This window comes from Diachasmimorpha longicaudata, chromosome 6, assembly GCF_034640455.1.
Source record: "Diachasmimorpha longicaudata isolate KC_UGA_2023 chromosome 6, iyDiaLong2, whole genome shotgun sequence".
Lineage (NCBI taxonomy): Eukaryota > Metazoa > Arthropoda > Insecta > Hymenoptera > Braconidae > Diachasmimorpha > Diachasmimorpha longicaudata.
In genome coordinates, this window is record NC_087230.1 from 3,467,246 (window position 1) to 3,490,016 (window position 22,771).

The 22,771-nt window shown below is 41.2% G+C and overlaps 2 protein-coding genes across 3 annotated transcripts; one reads left to right on the forward strand and one right to left on the reverse strand.

The window, feature by feature from the left end:
- Positions 1–265: 265 nt before the first annotated feature.
- On the forward strand, positions 266–3,666 carry Elgi (early girl). 2 transcript variants are annotated; one of them, XM_064123612.1, is made up of 3 exons: positions 266–913; positions 1,217–1,822; positions 1,930–3,666. In XM_064123612.1, the coding sequence occupies exons 1-3, from the start codon at positions 824–826 to the stop codon at positions 2,197–2,199; spliced, it is 966 nt and encodes a 321-aa protein (XP_063979682.1). In that variant the 5' UTR covers positions 266–823; the 3' UTR covers positions 2,200–3,666. The 2 variants fall into 2 exon arrangements, with proteins under 2 accessions (XP_063979682.1, XP_063979684.1); XM_064123614.1 differs by having other exon boundaries at positions 267–913; positions 1,235–1,822.
- On the reverse strand, positions 3,657–21,367 carry LOC135163801 (laminin subunit alpha). The gene is made up of 9 exons (XM_064123609.1): positions 21,014–21,367; positions 19,367–19,513; positions 17,163–17,570; positions 16,308–16,521; positions 15,323–15,532; positions 6,078–15,181; positions 5,572–5,731; positions 5,047–5,274; positions 3,657–4,747 (listed from the first exon to the last, which is right to left on the reverse strand). The coding sequence occupies exons 1-9, from the start codon at positions 21,224–21,226 to the stop codon at positions 4,479–4,481; spliced, it is 10,953 nt and encodes a 3,650-aa protein (XP_063979679.1). The 5' UTR covers positions 21,227–21,367; the 3' UTR covers positions 3,657–4,478.
- Between the last annotated feature and the right edge of the window lie 1,404 nt (positions 21,368–22,771).

Sequence of the window (22,771 nt, forward strand, 5' to 3'; positions counted from 1 at the left end):
ATTATTTTCGTAAATATGCACAAAGACTGAATTCCCGTGAAATCCTTTGAAGCTCAAAAAAGACTCCAGACATCTTTGACATTGTGATACCTTGAAATCTAGTGTAAACTTTTTTTTTAATGTTTAACGCTCCGAGAAGATGAATTTAACACAAGTATGAAAGACATGAATAAATCCAACATCGAATAATCACCTGAAATTCATTCGAAACAAAATCAAAGTCAAGACGAACGTCAACCAATCCAAGATGGCGCTGTGTCTGACTCTACACACACAACTCCACTCATTCCTCATATGGACAGTCTGAGTGTCTGAGATTCGTTGAAGTTCATTGGAGTCAATCACAAGAAAACAAGAAAGTGATAAACCCGTTCCTTCAACCCCTCAACGACGAAAACGAATCCGAAAGTGCAATAATCTATTTTGTTTGTTGCCGAGAAAATTCTGTTGTCTTCCTAAGACTCACCTTGACACGTCGAAATTTCAAGCCCTTACATGTGTTGTGGAGTTTTTGTGACTATCCAGAGGGTTCAGAGTCTACCGAGAATACCAAAAAAAACGTCATTACCATTTGCCTACCGGTATTTCCAGACTTGTCTCCTCGGGGTGTAGTCGACGCTGTTGAAATTGGAACGATGAACCTTTTGTGATTCCAGGGAGCATGTGCTCTAATCCACAAGTGCAATTTTCATCATCGATAAGGGGTTAATTACGCTCTGAGTCAATGAACAGAGATGATTGAGAGATGATGAATTTTTGTGACAACTCGTCGGTGAAGATTCTGCAGTTGTAAATAAAATTGGCATCAGCAGTTCCTGATAATATGGGATTCGATGTGATTAGGTTCCAGGGAGAAGTTGATGAGGAACTCATCTGTCCAATTTGTTCTGGAGTGTTGGAAGATCCTGTACAGGTACTTTTTTTCAAAATCATTTTCGTTTTCCTGTCAGTAAATTTATTATTATTGCTATTCTTTTGTTTATTGGGGAGAAGTGGCGCAGCACGTACCAAAACATTTAATAGAAAACTTGAAGAATTTGTTATAAAATTCTGGTGTTTTTTTCACCTGAAGTTTCTATTAGTTTACTATTTTTAGTGAACAGTTTCTAATCAATCACCGTATCAATTTCCAATTCAATCACCGCATTTTGTATTGACTTCGCCAGTTTTCCCCATTTTTTATCGTACATCTAGTGCAGTTTCTGAATAGCAATAGATGAGTGATGTGTTGCAGGCTCAGGTATGTGAGCACGCCTTCTGCCGTTTGTGCATCAACGAGTGGATAAGTCGTCAGCCCACATGTCCCCTCGACAGGACTCCAATAACATCAGCCCAACTGCGACCAGTGCCTCGCATCCTTCGTAATCTCCTGGCACGTCTTTGCATCAACTGTGATAACATGAGGTACGGTTGTCAATCGGTGATCAAGCTGGACAGTCTTGTGAGTCACCTGGATGAATGTGAGTTCAATCCGAAGAGACCGGTACCCTGTGAGCAGGGCTGCAACCTGATAATCCCCAAGGACGAGCTGAAGGACCACAACTGTGTCAAGGAGTTGAGAAGCTTGATACAGTCGCAACATCAGAAGCTGAGTGATATGAAGAGGGAACTTGGGGAGCAACAATTTCAGATCAATGAGCAGAGGAGGGAGATTAATCTGCTGAAGGATTTTATGCGTGCCATGAGGGTCTGTAATCCAGCTATGAGGGCCATTGCTGATCAGATGGAGAGAGATGAGGTTGTCAGGTGGTCCTCTACCCTGCCCAGGGCCAGGGTCACCAGGTGGGGCGGAATGATATCTACACCTGATGAATTGTTACAGGTACGGCACTAGGTGGGATGAGAAATCCTTGAGGGGTGAGAGAAAAACATTTTGAAAAATATTAATAAATCGAATTTAACGATTAATTAATTTTTATTTTACTCCAGACGATGATTAAGAGAACGTTGTCGGAGTACAACTGTCCTCCCCATGTTATTGACGAGTTGATGGAGAACTGTCACGAGAGAAAATGGCCACCGGGGTTGAATTCCCTTGAAACACGACAAAATTCACGAAGACAATACGAGAATTATGTCTGTAAACGAGTGCCTGGTAAACAAGCAGTTCTGGTTCTCTACTGTGACAACGCCCATATGCCTGAGGATATGATGGTGGAACCAGGGCTTGTTATGATTTTTGCCCATGGTATTGAGTGAAAATTGAGAAGAGAAAATCCGATGGTGGTAGTCACTACTTCAAGATACCTGTGAGTTAAATATTATGGATGGGAAAATTGCATTGCAAGGATGAATTTAAGCTCGAAAAATTCTGTCCAAAATTTATGGTTTTGTTTTTTTTTTGTTAATTTTTTAGGAGAAATATTCAGTAGTTTTTTGCGGTTTTCTTATGATAATTTATAGACAATGTGTGATAGAGAGGATCAAAAGATGTGAATTCTGCAATGAAAATTTCCAAACGTGATAAGTCGAATGGGATAAAAATAAAAATTGCAAGCATATGTATTCAGTCGCCATTGAGTAAGGCTTCGTGCATAAAAAATGCTTAAAATTTATAGTTTTTTGCTAGGGGAAATATCCAATATTTTTTCGTTGTAGTCTTTTCAAGAAAATTCGTAGAAAATATTTGATGAAAAATATCCCTAGGCTGTAATTTTTCAACTGAAATTTATAAAATTAATTGATAAATGTTTTGCTTTATCTGAATCTGAAAAATTCAGTAAAACGATTTGTACGGAGCAATCTTAATTCATGGAATTTCTGCATCACATGTTCCTTATAAACAATTCTATAAAATCGAAAGATAAATTCATTGATTTTCAAATAAAAACCAATAAATAGCCATCTGAATTCCCTAGGGATTTTTCTTTCTTTCCCCTTTTTAAAAGAAGCTCTTAGAGAATATTTGATAAGGAAGCGTTAGAATGCTGTAATTTTTCAGTTGAAATTCGTAAAATTCATTTAAAAATGTTGTTTTTCCTCTCGATTTGCAAAATTCGAGAAGGAAAAATCTTAAAAAATATTTCATGATTCAGGAAAATCAGAATTCATGGAATTTCCATACCACGTATTCCCTGCGAACGTTTTCTATAAAAACTGAATGGTAAATTTATTAATTTTTTTATAAATATCTATAAATGACGAATAGAATTGCGTACAGATTTTATCATGCGTAAAAATCAATCTATCGCATAAACTAAGAATTGACAAGAGTCCGACATAAAGATGCCGAGGCTTTTTGTATAAAAACCGTGAAAACCGTGAACATCCGCACGTTTAATTATTTTAAATAACTAAGACTGTGATACACTCAACTTTCTATTGTCACAATGATGATTACTTGCGACTAGTAATACAATGTACACGCCAGTTTTAAAACCAGGGGTGAGAAGAGATAATCATGGTTAATCTCACTGCAACTAATCTGTTACATCCCCCGGTATTTAAATTTTTTCTTTGATGATTATTCGGCTGTACTTGCTGTGTCATTACTTGCGCTTAACTCGATATTAGTTTATAAGTTTTCAATACTTACAGTCTAATTTCAGGCCCTGTCCTTAAATTTAATGTCCTCCATTTTTGGATCACCCCAGAATGTTGTGTTTTTATAATGTCATTTACTTTTTTTAATACAAAATAAAAAACAAATCAATGAGTTGAAGTTGAGTAATGTTGTGATTTATTTGTGATTTTTCTTCTACATAAAAAATTTATACAGTTGTTGTTAAATAATTCATCCAAAATATTCCAATTCATCTTCAAAAATTAGCTCTTCACAACTATTGAGAACTTAAGGTATTCATGGCATGGTCGGAGAGAATTAAAAAAAACTTTTTAAAAACTGATCTTTTGTAAATAATCTTTTTTAAATTTTCAAAACGATGTGCACAATGTGCGATGACATAAGAGAATGGCAACAATTGAAACTATTTTTGAAGTTCCATTTATGCATAATATTACCATTTACCAGTGCCAGAATTCTTTATTTGAAAGCTTAAAATTTTACAAATCAAATGTAACGTAATTAAAACAATTTATTGATAAATGAATTAACCGCAATTAAAAAATTTGAAAATTTTATGAGAAAAAAATGAAAAATTCTGACTCAGGGTTTTTTTTGTAGAGGAAACTATACAGAGAGTAACTCCTCTACATACAATCAACATTTAATAACTTTTTCACCCACAGAAGTAACAAAAAATGACTGATGTCGTTGATTTTATGGAAGTGAGGAGATAAATTTTGCAGATTCTGACAGTATGTAATAGAGGTTTTTCTGCAGGGTAGGTGAGAGTGGGGAAAAATCCCTTCAATGATCAACAATTTAAAATTTGCCCCGAGAAATCGAATGATTTTCTTTTCATTTCAAAGCTTAAAACCGAAATTATTAAATGAACAAAAAAGTCACTAAATTTTTCCCAACTCTTCCCTAGTTGAGAATAAAAATTACTGGTAACAGTCATTTTTGTCAGTCAAGTTTAAATAGTGGGACAAACACCAGTGATAACGTGACCATAAGCTCGCTCGGGAACGAGTGGAATTTCCTGATTATTGATGATAATATTCCTGATGCATCCAACGTATTGCAAATGGGATGTGCTACCGCGCAGCCGTTTGCCCAGAAGTGGATGGCCTCCGATGAATATAGGGTGTTTTGACAGTACTCCCGCTGTGTTCTTCGCCCCTATACCTGGTGGAGCTGCAGCGTGGTCGACCGAGAGGAGCACTGCATTCTTCTGCTTCATAGCTGGAAGGCATTGGGCGACATATGAATGGATCGATTGGGAAAAAGAAACACTTAAAAAAATAATTAATTAGCATTAGATGCATTTTCGATAGAATTTTTTTCAGTATTTAATTTTTCCTATTATTCAAAATCTAATTCCTTTCGTCTTCCTCGACAGAATATTTTCCATGAAGAATTTTAATGGAATTAATTCAATAAATGAGTGAACAATAAATTAACTAAAAAAATTCTAATCAAATTATCCGGTGCATAGGGTGGGGGTTTTTAGTGAATTTCCCATTCATAATTATCATAATTACCTCTGATATTGTGCCAATGACCATCACACAGAGAATGTGGAGTTGTTGGATCAAATGATGTTTCGATGCTTCCCTTTCCAGTTCTCACCAAGAATTTTATCGTGCCATTTACCATTTCCAGCAGAATAAAGTCACGTTTGCCATGGATTGACAACAAATGACCACTTGTAGTTCTCGGTTTGATGTCCATCTGGATATCAATGGTCCTTCCAACAGTGAACTTATCCACTGAAACATTTTCAAAATTGTTAACTCAGTTCCCGACAGACATCAGCATCAATCATTAGCTCAATAATTTTGAGAGAAGTCTAAACTTATTTAGAATCTAAATTTTCTATTGAATTTAATAAAATTACAAATTTCATGCTCAACCAATTTTCCAAATTCACCTGATCATTGATCAAATCACTCAAAATATCATTGACTATTTCAACTGATGACTGATTCAATAATCGAAAATACGTGCAGTATTATTAACAAATTGACTGATTTCATGATTTCTGTAAATATTTTTTAATCACGTACTCGCTTTGAATAAATTGCTGCCGTTGCCAGGGTAGAAGAACAATCCAGGTTCGACGCGTTTGGAGCACGGAATGACTCCAACCTGCTCTTCAGGATCACCGAGTGACTGTCCGTTCATCATGAAGTTGCCCAGGCATCCACTGAATGTCTTGTTAATACCCTAATAACACAAATTGAACCAATCACATGTCACGTCTGGCCTTCCTAAATTACTCAAATCAGTAGAATGAACAAAATATCCTGGTTTTCATATCTTCAAGAACATTTTAATCAGCAAACACAATTATTTGTTGTAAAAATAACTAAAGAACTTAAAAATTCTCAAATTAAGAATTTGGATGCAATGACAATTCCTAAACCTTGGAAGCTTTGATTGTATATTTTTAAAATTATAAAATATTAATTAATGAAAAAAATACTAGATCATAAAACACCAAAAATTACAAAAATGGCTAATGCGATGACACACCATTAAAATTATGAAAAAATGAAATAAAAAAACTTACAATTTGTTCATAAACACTAGTCGCCAATTCGGGAAGCACTCCTCCGACGTAGAATGGTGGATTAACATCCAGGGTTTTGGCAGCCCCCTCGGAGTACCCAGTAGCAAGTGTCTGATCATCAACCATCAGTTCCCCAATGTTATCTCTCCTCTTAAAAACAATCGTATGCCACTGATTGTCATTGATCTTGACATCACTCTGCAGCAGAGCGGGTCCACTTCCGCAGTTAAAGGTATGATAAACCCTGCCATTCTTCACGTAAACGGCAATGTAGCTCTCCCTCGTGAGCTCCGAGGCATAGAAAACAATGCCCTCGTCAGCCATGGTCTTGACATCGATCTGGAAGTCATAGGCATCTCTGTAGGTACCACTCAGTGATCTGTACTCGAGTCTGCTGTACTTGGCAGTGCCGAATCTCAAGGCATTTTCACTATCGGTATCGTAGTCAGGAACGTAAGGTAGCCTGCACTGATCCGACCCTGGAGGTCTAGCGGGTATCTCCAACTCCTCCTCAGTCGGTGGAGGAATTGTCACCCGTCCCTCGCCCTCCCTCTCTGACTCAACAGTATGATCGAGATCCACATGAACGATATTTGCTTCGGTATTGGCCATGGTAATGGCGTCGACATCGGTTATCAGTGGTGGTGGCCAGACAGCAGGTTGTCGTTCTGTGACAGTTGCTGATGAGCCTTCACCACCGAGACACTTGTCGAGTTGGGCGTTGGGGCGTTCCGTTGTGTCAGCGAAATTTATAATTTCGCCGTTGGCAGTGGCATCCCCTATGCAACCAATGAACGAGACCGTCTCGGCATTGGGAATTCCCCCGATATATAAATAACCAAATTTGATATTGAGAGCTGGTGGGTACTGACTCGACTGGTAATTCTCGGAGTCGTCGATATCGAGTCGTAGGGCCTCGTGGTCGTGGGTGGCTGTCACCACATGCCACTCGTTGTCATTGAACTTGTTGCCAGCTTGGCTACTTCGGATCTCCTCTCCATGACTTTTGAACGTCAGCACACCGTCTGTCAGCCTCAAAACACTGTTCGTCGTCTGCTCTGGATTTGTTGCGTAGAAGATTATGGCGTTTGCTGCAAGGGTTTTAAATTTGAGATTAATCTGGAGGGTGGTGTCCGCTGAGAGATTGGACCACCGAACATATCCGGGTGCACCCTCCTCGAAGGATACCAGGCTGGCGAACCTGGTGGGACAGCCAGGCATCACACCGAACGCTTGGAGATTCTTGGTCAGATCCACTGGTGTATCCAGAATTGAAAGTTGATCGATACAACCTTCGAAGCCGACATTGGAGACGGATTTGTGCTGATGGCGTATGTGAGGGGGATAGCCACCCACGTAGACGTGGTCTGTGGACGCCAGAATCTTTGCGTCACCTTCTCTGGCGTTCTGGCCAGCATGGACCCCATCAACGTCCAGCGCTCCAGCACCACCTAATCGCCTAGCCTCCACGACGTGCCACTGACCATCGTTGTAGGTATTGGGAGACATCAGTGACACCGTGCCATCTCCAAGGTTGAATTGATAAAGAATCTGTCCATTCTTTATCTCCAACGCAAAGAAGTGCTTTCCTTTACCCATGAGGAACATCAATCCATCCTCACTCAGTGTCTTGAACTGCATTTTGATGCCAGATTTTTGCGAATCGTAGCGGATATTTGAGTTCTTCATTCCAATGATGGCGTAGCCGTTCCTATCGAAGCGATATCCTGTCGCGGGGGTGAAGTCCACGAGTTTGTCTCGCTCCATGGCAACTTGTCGATTGTTCTCACCCTTCTTGAAGTTCCAGAAGGAGACAGGTACGTCACCAACGACGAGATCCTCCATCTCACCTTCAAAGGAAGAGGCTGTTACTGCATCTTGCATTTGGAAGGATGAGTCGTAACCGCCGACAAAGAGTTTCGAGGTCCGCTGATCTAGATCGAAGATCGAGTAGGTGCCATTGAGTACTTGCTCTTGGACGAATTCTTCATACTTCTTGATACCTCCGACGTCTTCTCTGACGATCAGCTTGACATTCTTTCCGGTTCTGTCTATAATTATCTGTCGCCATACGTTGTCCGATACAAATTTATTGTTGACTATTCTAACGGGACCTGAGCCGAAGTCGATTACGAGGACAGGATATCCGGACTCGATCATCAGAGCTAAGAAGTCGTGGGTCTTCTGACGTGGTGTGGTAGGACGAGCTTCGTTTCCGAGGTACAGTAGGAATCCATTAGTTTTATTTGTCTTGAAGTAGACAGAAAGTTTAGTGGATGTTGCCAAGAGCGGTAGACTCTCAGGATTCTTTAGCTCCAACGTCGTATTCCTGTAGAAGGTAAGTCCTGTTTTGAATCGATCAGCCAATTCTCGGGCATTGGCTATCTTCATTTTAAGAGCTTCGATCTTTCCCTTCAAGTCATTTCCAGTTTTATCCATCGCTCTCTGCTTTTCCCCGAGTCTGTGCAGAAGATCGGACATGTCAGGGACGACTTTGCTGACAGTGTCCAGGTGTTTCTTGGCTTGGGAGATATCGCGAGTCGCATCTGAAGTGTTTTTTGATAAGTTCTTAGATCTGAGGAGATCCTCTGGCACTTGTTCCGCGTCCTTCATGTGATCTTGCACACGTTGAATTAGATCCTCAATACCCTGAGCCTCTCGTGTAGCATCTTCGATCAATGAATCTGTGGGCACCTGGAGATTACTCAGGGTTGAATTGATTCTGTCCAGAGTCTCTTCGTTTCTTCGATTGTTTCGGGACAATACGTTGGCGTCTTGTTTCGCTTGATCGAGGTCCTCCTCCAGTTTTCCCTCTGTCTTGGATAAAGCTTCTTCCGCAGACTGATTGAGCTCGTGAGACTTGTCATAAGCATTCCTCGATCTTGTGCCGATGCCATTTGACAGATTAGTCGCATTGTTGGCCGCTTCGAGAGCTTCATTAGCGGCTTCTTTTGCCACTTGAATTGCTGTCTCGATGTCCCTGTAGGCAGACACTGCTCTCACTGCACTCGTGTTCCTGGTTCCAGTGAGAACATCATCCAGCTCCAGCGAAAGCCTCTGAAGATTTTCCGAATGATCCCCGGCTTTTTGAACTATGTCCAAACTGTCGTAAAGAGCATCATCGTTGCGTTCGAGGGTATCAGTGAGCCTCGCGAAAGAATCGTCTTGTTTGCTCGTCAGATCCTCCAGAGATTCAAAATTCACAACTGCATTTGTAAGAATTTCACTCGCATTACGGTTCAGCTTGTCCCCGGCGACAACATCGTCTTCCGTCTCAGCGGTTGAATTTTTAATCATATCGAAGTTTCCTAATTCGGTGAATCTGTTACTTTCGTCGATAAATTCTTTCGCTAAACGCGCTAATTCATCAGCTTTATCAGCGTTATGAATGAAGTCATCGAGTTTATTTCCAAAAGTTAATAGTTTAGCACCTAGCGCTGACGTTGACAAACTCAAATCATTAACTGGTACGTTGTACTTGACCATCTTGGATACTAGAACATTTGCGCTGATGGATTGATCAGTGGCCTTGTCCCGGAAATCAATAAACGATACCCCCTGAATTTTGGCCAAGATATCTGCAGCTTCCTTCAGGGCAGTGTCTATTTTCGCCCCATCACCCGACGCAATATTTGCAGCAAGTGCTTGAACTTCAGATATTATCTTATTCACCAAACGGATCTCCTTCCGGACGTCAGACTCCAAGATATTCATGTCATTCAGAGTTTTCTCAGCACCATCCTTCCACTGTTTGCTGGTCTCGGCTGCATACTCCACCGTTCGTTTTTGGTTTGAAACGTCTTGATCAAGATGTGTGATCTCCAGCTGCACTGGAGTCAAGTTAATTCTACCAGGATCTAGAAGACGCACTTTCGGATCCAGCTCATTAACAGTATCATTTACGAATTTCAATCGTTGATTGGTGTAGTAGCTCTCCGCAACGGTATTGAACTCCTGAGCAACTGGTGCCAAAATTGATTGTAAATTATCCGTGACATCGAGAAGATCATGAATACAAGAATCGCACTCGTAACATCCATCCCCTTCCTTGAGAACCCACCTGAACGGACAGTGATCGCATTTCTCTCCAATAACTCCAGGTAGACAAGAGCATTGACCAGTGGCGGTGTCGCAAGATGCCCCAATGGAGTACCCAGTGTTGCATCCACAAGAACTACATCCATCGGGTCCATAATTCCAATAGCCAGCAATGCACCGGTCGCACTGTCTCCCGGTAACTCCTGGTTTGCATTTGCATTGTCCAGTGGCCTCGTCGCACTGGCTCTCCTCCGAGGCAAGACCACAGTCACAAGCCTGACATCCTTTGCAGGAATCAAACCCATAATGATTGATAGCACATCTGTCGCAAGATTCTCCCACAACATTCTGTTTGCATTGACAGCGTCCAGTGTAGCTATCACACTTATCCATTCCGCATTGGGTGCAGCTGCAGCTCTGACAGTTCTTACGTTCAACAGCGTCTCCGTAGAATCCAGGAGCACATAGATTACAAGCCTGGCCATAAGTGTTGTTCAAACAGTGAAGACACTCACCAGTTATAGAATCACACGATCCAATCTCCTGGGTGTCAATATTCCCAGAGCACTCGCAGGGTTTGCAGAAGTCACCCTCGTTGTTTGGATCACCATAAAAACCAGCAGCACATGATTCACAGCGAGCTCCATAGTACCCTGGGAAGCAGCTACAGCTGATCTTAGTTCCAGCTTCGTTCACTTCGCAACTAGTTGCGAAATTATTCGAGGGAATTGGCAGTGGACAAGCGCAGATCAGACAGTCCGAGGGTGTTCCCATCGTGGCATTTCCGTAGTAGCCTTCTTCACAGAGCTCACAGTGATCACCTGTGGTACCGTTCTGACATTCATGACAGACTCCAGTCTTAACATCGCAGGTCTCAGCATGGCCGTTGCACTGGCACTTGACGCATGAGCCACCATAGGGACCAGACTCAACGCGATAATATCCTGGTGCACATTCCTCGCAGGAGAGACCTTGGTAGTTGGGTGGGCACTGGCATTGTTCCACACTGTTTGCCAGAATGCTGTATTTACCGTAGCTATCGGTGGTTGTGTCCAGCGTCACATCCGACAAAGAAGCTTTGATGCTCGCCTCCCAGTAAGTTCCCCTGATGTATATTCCCTTGAGATTGTCCAGGATAATTAAAAATTGTTCGCGGGAGACCTGTTGATTCTTCGTCGTGAAGAAATTGGTCTCGATTAGCTCCACCGATGCCTGGAAATTCGTGAATGATGGAGGCTGTTCATCACCGTAGTAGAACACGACTGATTCGGCACCAACGAGAACGACATCGGGACCAGCAACAGCTTTACCGAACGGTCCGGTGCTGTAGTGAACGGTATAGTTGAGTAATCCTCCGTAAGACGTCAATTTCTTTCCAAGATAGCTTGCTGCAGGGGCTGAGAAGTAGATGACGTTGTTGAAAGTCTCATTCTGAGTCAGATTGATGATGATCATGGTGTCATTGTATTCGTGAGGGCTTGCATTCAATATTGTAACATCACCAGTTTTGTCATTAACCAGTGCAATATCCCAGTCAATCATATCGAAGATGTGACTTCTGTAGAGATTTGCTGAGACACAACGAGTTGTCTTTCCAAAGCAGAAGCACTTGGAGCATCCTTCTTCATTGTTTGGTTGTAGATTGAATGTTCCTTCTTGACAAATATCACATGCAGACCCCTGGACATTTGCCTTGCAGTGACACTCCGCTGTCGTCTGATCGCAAACGTCCGCAGTCGTTCCTCGAATATCGCAATCGCATTTCTCGCAGTACGGAAATTGTGAATAACCGGGTCGGCATTTATCGCACTGACGTCCAACGACATTCTCCTTGCATCGACAGGTGCCGTTCAAAAGATCACATTGAAGATCACCATCGAGGACCCCGTGAGGTGAACAATTGCACTCCTCACATCCGATAATTGGATGAAATCCGTAGGTGCCCTCTTTACAACGATCGCAGCGTTCACCTGTGACTCTAGACGGACAGATACATTCACCGGTCTCTGGCTCACAAAGAGCTGTGCTAGGACAATTGCAGGGTCTACAGTTAGGGTATCCGAAGAAACCTGTCTTACAGATGTCACACCGTCGACCAATGATGTTCGGTTTACACGGACACTGACCACCGAATTTTTCACACTCGAAGCTCGTTGTTCCTTCAAGGGAGCATGCACAGTTCAATGCACCACTATTATAGTCAGCTGTCAACGAGAAGATTGAATCCTTGCAGAAGCCCTCCTCAGTCGTATTGATGTAGAAGTGATTGTTTCCACAGCGTTTCAAGAATTCCTTTGTCTGATCAAATTGAATCTTCTTAAGAACCTTTTCGTCGTACTGCTCCGCAGGGATAATCAGGATATAGTCCAGCCAGATATTGTTCTTCGGCTTCTGAAAGGTCAAGACAACATTCTCAATCAGATTGAACTTTGAATTGCCATCCTCCTGACGAATAATACTCCTGCAGCCACTGTTACTTGGACAGTGAGGTACTGGAGCTTTTGCCTCATAGAACTTTCCATTCTGGATGAGGACATCCACTTCGAACTCGGGATGATCAGGCTGATAGTACTGAATCACAAAGACATAATCTCCTGGACGAGGAACTTTTGTTTCAATATTAACAATTGCCTCGTCATCCGCTAGGTATACCAACTTAGTGGCGCTATCGTAGATCCCTGTTGGACGTGGTTCAACATCCAATGGCTCATTAGTGTTCTCGAATTCGACTTTCTTGGCATCAGCAGCACCCGGGAACATTCCCTGAACGCATTTTCCGTTCTTGCGTACGCAAATTGATTTAGGTTTCACGTAATCCAGGGACCATTGCTCGTAGGGAATAGCCACCACTGAATCAATAGCTACATTGGAACCTGGCTCACCAGTCAATACGATACTGACGTAGTTAGTAGGGAAGCTGTAAGCTGCGACTTTACCGAGACGATCAGTCACCACCTGACGACAAACACTGGTGTACGTACACGGAGCAAGAGTAGCTTTGCCCTTCCCTACAGTATTAGCTTCGATATTGAGAATGGATGTTGCTTCTTCGTTTCTGTAAGTGACATATGTTATCAGTAGTACATGTGCCCCAGGCTTTGTCACACGAAGTTCGAAGTGAACAGCCCTCTGATTGTCATTGATCATCGGTATTTCATCCTGTTCCATCTCCTGCAGGACGTCCTGATCGCTGAAGTATTCGTTAAGCGATAATCGAACTCCATTATCATTGACAAAACCTCCAGCTCCACGGACTGAATCAAACAGGGCAACAGAAGGATATCCATAATGTCTGCACAATCCCATCTGACCAATTTCACACGGAACATCGACATCCTGAGTCAGGAGAGTTGCCTCGTAATACTCAGCCGGTAATAAAACGAAGTAATCCAGGAACAAATTCTTTCCGGTCTTGATACTGACCGACCAATAACCAGGATTCATTACCATTGCTGCTGGATGATTGCCGTGAATTCCAGCGACCGTGACAAACTCAGGATAATCAGCGGGTTTGAACTGCACCTTGAATTTCTGCTCAACCTCCGAGGGACTGTCCGGTGTGATTGTTATCTCTCCAAGAACAGCCTCACTATTCTTATTGACGAATCGAAGGACCATCCTATAGAGGGAGGACTTCTGGATTTGAACCCGCTGGATAATCTCGTCCTGGAGATCGGAGAAGACAGCGTAGCCCTTCCAGCTGTAACCCGGGAAGCTGTCCTCAGCATATCCATACCGAACAGCACTGTTACTCGGTGTTCGACCATCCTCGACTTCATACTGGAATTGATGGAGTGTCGGGAAGTAGTGGGCCTTCAGGGGTTCCTTGCAGGTCAGGCCAGTGACTCGAGGCTGGCATGCACACTGGCCAGACTGCTTGTCGCAAATAGAGCTTATAGACCCCCCAATATCACAGTTACACGCCGAGCAACCAAATAAATTGGATCCTTGTAGATTGTATGTACCATCGACACACTGCGAGCAGGCGCGATTCGTAACTCCAGGTTTGCAGATGCATTGACCCGTTCTTGGATCACATTCGCCGATACCTCCAATGACACCAGGTGGATTGCAATCGCAGTTCTCACAGCCATCAGGATTGCCTTGCTGAAGATTCCAGAACATTGGTTTGCACTGATTACAGATTCTCCCTTGGACCTGCGACTTGCACTGACAGAGTTCACCAGCTGGCAGTGATCCGCATCCCATGAAGGACTTGACAACACCAGCTGGATCGCAATTACAGCCCTCGCACCTTGGGAAATTGTAGAATCCTTCCTTGCACACATTACACTGATCACCATCGAAGTTCTCCTGGCATTGGCACTTGCCATCATTATCGCAGGAGATGCCGATAGATCCGTGGGAGTCGCAGTTGCAGCTGACGCAGTCCGGATAGTTGAAGTAGCCAGGACTGCACTGATTGCAGGTCCTCCCGGCGAAGTTGCCAAGGCATGAGCACTTGCCGGAGGCATCGCAGCTCGTTGACGAGGAGCCAACGGTGCTGCAGTTGCAGGGACGGCAGTTCGGGTAGCCATAGTAACCGGTTATACATTGATCGCATCGTGCTCCTCCGTAACCCTCTCTGCAGAGACATTTACCATCGTCCTTATTGCAAATTCCCTCCTCTGTACCGCGTGTATCGCAGTTGCAGAAATTGCACTGGGGATAGTTAAAGTAGCCGTGATCGCAAATGTCACAGGTTCTTCCCTGGAAGTTGTTCTTGCAGCTGCAGTTGCCGGTTAAAACGTTGCAAACGTCGTTGGAGGAGCCCACTGGGTTGCACTCGCAGGGCAGACAATCAGGGAAATTGTAGAAACCCTCGGCGCAGAGATTGCAGTAGTGACCTGCGTAGTTCGGTTTACAGGGGCAGTAGCCGGCGATGGCTTCACAGTGATAACCATCGGTGCCACCTAGGTGACAATCACAGGGACGACAGTCTGGGTAACCGTAGTAGCCGTAGGCGCAGGAGTCACAGTCGGGGGCAGTGAATTCTTCTCGGCATTCACATTTGCCTGAAGACTCTGCGCAGTTTCCGGTTGAGTAGAAGTAGTCGCAGTCGCAGGCTGAAATTAGTAAATGAACTAGTTGAAGGGTAGATCGGATATTATGTACATACACATCGATTATTTGTATTAATCAAATGAAAACTCATTAAATTCCGTCTTAATTGATGTTTTGCTCAGAAATGATAATATTGTGCTTACGTTGACAGACATCAGTCGCATTCAGGGGATGTCCACGTGGCCTGTAGAATTTCGGTTTACATTTGTTGCAATTTATGCCTTCTGTGTTGTCCTGGCAATTTTTACACTCGCCACCGCCTTCATAGAATCCATGAATGTCCAGAGACAGACGTTGCTCGTCAATCGTGGAGTTGTAAACACAATCGGTGGAGTGTCCAAAGCAGTTGCAAGCTGAAATGAAACATTGGGAAATTAAGGCCCATTTGACGTTGACAAAATAAGTCGTTCTATTTTGGTCAAGCCGTGTGGAGGTAGTATATTATGCCTCTAGGTATTTAAAAGAATTAAAAGCAAAACCTAATTAGAGGGAAAAAATTTCCGATTTAATCCAGCCGAGATCGAACTCGGGTCTATGAGTATCGTGTCCGGCAATCTGGCTGACTAAGCTACCGGATACCACAGAAATTCACTCTCAAATTCAACACAAACACCGCCTATAGATACACCAGGGTTTCTGAACAAAGTGATGTTATAATCACATGGATCATAAACTATTTTACTGCCGTGTTGCATACGATATTTAATGCCTCGGGGCCTGACAACTGGGAATAAAGTGAAATCAGGATCGCAGTTTTTAGTTCCTAGGGGCATAAAGTTAGTTTTTAGGAACACCAGTCGTGCCCAGGTGAGCTGAGATAGGTAAAAGTACTTTTCCAGTAAAGAGTGAACAATAGATTTCATCGCAGCGTTTGAGAGATGTAATTTTAATTACAATGAGCGTGCGGAAAAATCACTTTTACGCACAGCGTGAGGAAAATAATTTTTGTCCTCAGTATATTTCGTAATTAAAATTCATCATTCAAGGAAATCACGTAGTTGAAGTATCGCCTAGATAAGACGTTCCACTAGAAAAAATATAAAATTAAAATTTCTCTGAAAATTCATCAGGTCAATTTCTACAAACGTAAATGAAATAAAACAAGATTTTATTTCTTCATGAACTTACGTTCGCACACGAATTTGTGAGATGCAGTGGACTGTCGCCACTTCTTCTGCTGAAATCCAGGAAGACATGAGGCACATTGTGGCCCGTATGTGTTGTGCTGGCATATACACTCCAATTTGTTCGGCTGATTCGGATCGCGAATGTCGCAAGTGTCTGCGTGCCCGTTGCACATACATCTTCCACCAATGCTGATGTCTTTGATGGAGTAGAAATACTGGGGAAAAAACGGTGTAATTATAATTGGGTCATTCGACGTGCGGTGGTATTTGCTCCGAATGGGAGATATACTTAGAGGCTATCAAGGGCCTCATTATCGAGGCTCTACGGTGATTTCTTGGGGTCAGAAGTTTATCGCGAAACCACAGAGACCCACAGAAAAGCAAAGTCGATAAGAGTCGAACGGATGGAGTATTCCAGGAGTAGCTGAACGAAAATTTTTTTACTGCACTTGTGTGATCTCTCGAATCTTTGACATTTAATCTTAAAAAATACGATTTTCATTTTCATTTTTAGCGAAAATGCCAAGTTCAAATACAATAATAAACAAAAACTATGAATTATTCATTTCTTTATTTAATCCCTAACTCGAAAATCTATTTTTATTGTAATTTTTCCCCTAAAATTTCGAGAAAATTGGCGATTGTTTACTTTTTCAAAATTCTATAAATAATTTTAATATGAAAATTGATTATTATTATTTTCCTTCCACTGAAAAGTGCAGTTCTAACTTCACTTTGTTGGGTTCAATGCACTTTTCATTGTCTTCATGTCATACGAGTATTTTCTGAGTCAGGTGAGGTCACATGAATCCTCTGGAAGGACAATAACCTAATTTATTGTCAAATTAATACATACCCTTCTCGTCACAGTGGGATCTTGTCTCGCCACTGACATCAAATGTCCCAAGAGATTTTTCGTCCTCAAAAACCGAAATCTCACATTTGTTGATCGTGTCCATTCTTGCAGAAGAGTCGAGTTGAAGTAATGGGAAGCTGAGGGTCTGTTATTTAAGATAGAAATGGGGATTTCTCCACCCTCTAGGGGAACGATCTTCGAGTACTCTGTTGTGCAGATGACGGAATCGTCTCGAGTTATGGGGGTGTGACTGTCAATGCCGAAATAAGTGATACAGTCCGCCTCAGAATCGGAGAAATACTGCCATGGCTGCCATGTTTTTCCGTAGTCCTTTGACTTCTCCAATACCCAGAGCCCTGGACGTGGAGAATTTCCCATTCGAATGTAGACATACGCAACATGGAATTCCTAACACAATAATCAGGAATAAATTGACGAACAAATATATGATAATTATATAAATGAAAAAACGTAAATTTTCCAGTCGAACAAATTGTGTTTTCTCGATATTTTTCAACTTCATTTAAAATTTTTTTTTATTTATCTCTCGTTATTGTTTATACTCAAGTGTTTCAATGATTTTTTAAGAACATTGTGGCTTTCAAGGTCATTCATATCGGTATCCTGTTCAAAAAAGCACAAGGACGACAATGAAGTTAGCCACATAAGCCATCAGCTAACTTCATGCGTAAGACTTTCTCCTCATTGGTGAATGTATCCGAGCCGGGAACTCCAAAAAGGGCACGCGGGGCACACATTAGTTCTCCAATGATCTAATTATGTGAGGAGTAATTAGACAACTATGCGAAGTCATTGTTATCCATGAATTAGAACCTTTATTCATTTATCGAAAACTGTTATTATTTTCAATGAAATTGATTTCAAAATTAATGTAACTATGAATTCTTAGATTTTTAATCCTCATTTTTTTAAACAACTTTTCAATTATAAACGAACAAAAAGGCATATTTAGAATAAAAAAAAAATGTTAGTTCATTCCATCAAAAATTGATTTTTTAATAATTTTTTTTATTTAAAATAATTCACATATTCCTCCTTTTTTAAACTATTTTTACCGATTTAAAAATTATTGTAGCGATTTTTAAATTTTGAGTAAAAAAAATTTAACAAAATGTTCAAAAATGTATAATGTTAACTAAAAACTGCAATTAATTATTTTTTTTACTGTTCCAGCATGCGAACAACCAAATTATTATCGACGAAGTTAATCCCTTGAAGTTTTCAAGACATCGTAAAGGTCATTAGTCTGTAAAAAACTTGAGGGAGGGGCGTAGAAGGTCCAGATGTGGCTGGAACCCTATGAAAAATATCCATCTCGCTTTCCTCATCTCTCTGTTGGTTCTTTTGGTCCCTTTTGAGAGGCCAAAACACATGTGCGGGTTTAGTGCACTCGGTGCAGAGGTCTTTCGACCCACCACACAGATTACCCAGCGGTTTCTCAGAAATATCGCCTATTGTGGGTGCCCTAGTCTCTATTCATCGTTCGCTCCGATTTTCTTCCCCTCCGCTTTCATTCGAAATTTTTTAATGCACCGAGAGTCATAAATTTCACTCCCGAGGAGAATTATTTCGAGCCGAGGGAGACATATCTGGCCGATAAACTCATTTCCCTCCGAGCTGAACAGTACAGGAAGTTGTTTACGATAAACCATGTGTCTCGATACTCCGAAAGCTTATCAGTCTTCCCTTCGTGATAAGCCGTCATCATTTCGTTTATTCGGAGAAAGTCCGGCAACAGTTTTTTTCAATTTCCAAGAGAATATTTCGAAAAAAAATTTAATTATGAAAAACGCGTATGAAAATCATTACGAGGCAATTTAATAAAATCCTAAGGAATTCAGGGATCGTCGCTATTGAATGTCTATTGAATTTTCTATTTATTTTTGAAAAAAAATAGTAGAGGAAAAGTTGATAGAATTTCATATTTTTTAATATTAATTTTTTACGACGCCATTTACGAAAAGAATTGTTTCTTCACGTGCACTAAATATTGAACATTGAAATTGAATATAAATTCCAATTGAATTAAATTGATAAAATCAAGGAATCATGAACAATGAAATAGATATTTTAATTAGAGAAAAAAATATTAAAAATTAAAACTTGGGAAAGGGAGACTTTTTAAATAAAAATTGATTCCAGACGCACCAAAATCGGGGGTGAAACATGAATTTCATTAATACCTGTCCCAGATTAATGGTCAAATTGACTTCATTATATTTCATCCCTCGTGAAAGTGGTGGTGACTGCCACCACGTCTCCATTCCATCGACAGCATGCTCCGGTGGATGATTCTTCTCAGGAACGGAGGGATCGCAGAAGTCGCAGACCTGTCGGTAGATAAACCATTAAAACATTCCCAATTCCCCAAGCAAACGACTTATTTTTAGATTAACATCGGTATGGGGTGGCCCAAGGGCCTCTAAATCTAGTGGTTTTGTACATCGTCATGATAAACTCGAGGAAAATGACTGTTAAGAGGTCACCCTTATCTACTAACTTTTACACGTTTCACTCCGAGATATTTCCAAATTTTTGGACGATTACGAGGGCCAGAAATTTTCGGCTCTCGATTTTCATTCTTGAGTTGAATTCCCGATGAATTTCCAGATCTCGAGAGGTCCGGGAAAATGATGGAGACTAATATTGTTAATATATTTTATTTATTTTTCCTACTTTTCAACATTTTCGTTTGCCATTGCATCGATAATGAACCCTAATGCTGGAGACGTTTCAATCTTTTCCGGGGAGACATTTTTTCCTGCCCAAAAAAATATCCAATTCAAACTGTGAAGTTGCGCTTCGAGTAAACAACAGTCAACTGAAATTGTTAACATTCATAATGGAATGTCCCGAGGACGTGGAGTGCCCCTTTAACTTCGGGCTTAGGACAGGTTTTGCGAGGCTACCTTTTTTTTGTACAAAACGAGGAGAACCTAGTGGCAGGTCCTTTGATCCTCCGGCACACGGGTAATCCTCCCGCATATCCTAATTCTCTGAACGAGATCTTGCGTGAGGCGGCTTCATAATAATTCGCACTTTATTGTTTACAAACTCTCGATATGTTTGCGGTTTTACAATTTTTTATAATCGTATTTTCTACAATTATGAAATGTATCAGGTACCTGAAAATTTTTTTTCTTCGTTTGATGTTTTTCTTCATAAGAAAATTAGTTTCCACACGGGGAACAATTTCTAAAGAAAATTGTGGTCAGAGAAAAATTCTAATACTGACCCAGGAAATGTTATTTATCTAAACGTAAATATTTCCCGAACTTCTGACGAAATTCGCTAAAAATGCGCGGAAATGTTACCTTAATAATATTCCATTTTTTCACACCTGAGAGATTGTAATATTTTCCATTACTCGTACTAGAATTTTCATACTAAATTTCCCTGTGTGCATTTACATTCGAATAAAGCCCGGGGAGTATTAAAAAGTCACCAATAAATATTCAATTTAATTAACTCTCCTTGATATTACACCGCGATAAATATTCCATAAAAATTACGGTATATTTCACCGATTACGGAACCCACTGGGAAATTTTATGCGACACGATCGTATCTTTTGACGATCGATTCATCAAAAAATTACGGATTTTTTCGGAAAAATTCCGTGACAGTTTCGTAAAGTTCCCGACAACCAGATTTCGCTCCAGAATTACGCAAATTATACGCAAATTATACGCAATTTTTCTTGAATATTTCTCTCCGCGTACGTGACCACTATTTATTTAAATGCACAGCCTCTTCATCTCTCTCAGTCAGTCTCCACCATCGTATTATCACAGATAAATAAATAAATAATAAATGATAAAAATACGCACCTGCCCTTGAATGAGATTAATATCCTCATGCTGATCGGAATTAGCGCCGACCAGTTTACAATAAAGTTCGGGCCCCGGTGTATCAACACCGCAGGTAGCCGAAGCGATAATTTCCTTGCCCTCGGCTAAATTGAAATACGGTGGAGTAAGAATTTCCGCACCAATTTTACCCACCAAAAGGAGGAGCAGAGGCGCAAATCGCCACCACCCCATCGCAAATTGTTTCCCCTCCGGCGGGCGAACTACCTCTTCATAAAGGAAACTTTTCGAAAATCCGAAAAAATAAAAAACACTAATTCCTATTGACAAGTCCTCTAGTGAAACCGGATCGGCTTCTGGGAGAGTACTGAGAGCCTGGACCGCTGGGGAGTCTTTGGTGGCCCTGGCCAGAGTGAGAAAACCCCGATGGGACGGAGATGCACACAGAATTTATCTACTTCTTCAATGAATTCTATCGCTCATTTCCTCCTCAAATTATCGCGAATTTAAGAAGAGAGGATTTAACGATCGTCAGAGATGTTCCGCGGCTTCATCTGGAGAGAAAAAAAAATCGTGAGATAATGCAATTAGTATTCGAGTCTTAATTGCCGCGAGTTTGAACTTTCAAACAGGAGAAGCGCACCATAAAGTGCATTAAAAATTTTCAAACTAAAGTTTGGCGCCGCATTTTTTTTTTATTCTAGGGGAACACTAAGATCTGGGGACCTTTGATTAATGTGAATTAATTAGTGGAATAGATGATGATAATGCATATTCATTATGATCGTTGAAACGGATTTCATCTCTCGCGATCGCCTCGTCTTTGTTGGACGTCCGCCGGGACCCTCGTGCACTGGAGCCTATGAGAGCAGAGGAAACGTAAACAGTTGAATATGGGGGTGGCAGATGGCGCTGGGGTCTGTGGCGGGACTTTAAGCGATTTTTTAAAATGAATTGACACTGGAGCGAAGGCTTAATGCCACTGGTATCGTTTGGGGGGGGGGGGGCTCCGTTTGTACTTGTTCAACTGTACAAATGATCAACTGTACAGAGAATTTTCAAACGGTGAGAGCACCACTGTGCAGGGATTCAACTGTCGAGACAAAAAGCTAGGCTGTACATGTGGACCCAGCGCCATATGTACAGCTCAGCTTTTTGTCTCGACAGTTGAATCCCTGCACAGTGATGCTCTCACCGATTGAAAATTTTCTGTACAGTTGATCATTTGTACAATTGAACAAGTACACACGGAGCCCCCCCCCTGGGTCGGTTAAACAGCGTGGACAAGGTAGAGATTGATTCCGTGTTGACTGCAATCGGTATCAGCTAAAGTTTCCGGTTGGTACTAAGAGATTGCAGTATGTATCACACAATGAGAGAATTGGAATAAATAATCTTCATTTTATTATTCTTTGCAATAATTAAAAATTAAATAATTGTGCAAATCCAATTGCGAGACTGTCAAACGATCAATACGAAATAGCAACGAATGAAACATGCAAAGAGTACATGCTGCAGTGGTCTGTTGCAATAACTTTAGACACAAATTATTCTAAATAAAATATTGTTTATATAATATCTAATATTAATAATAATGATTTTGATGAGCTCATAACTCTTGCGTTTCTATTTATCCCTCGATTGAAATAATTAAGAGTTCAGTTAGAAGCTAAAATTTGTTTATCTAACGCCATAATTTTAATGAAATCAAACGACAGTTTAGTGGGCCTTTATCATTAAATTCTAAAAATGTGAAAATTATCAAGTTGAAATGGAAAT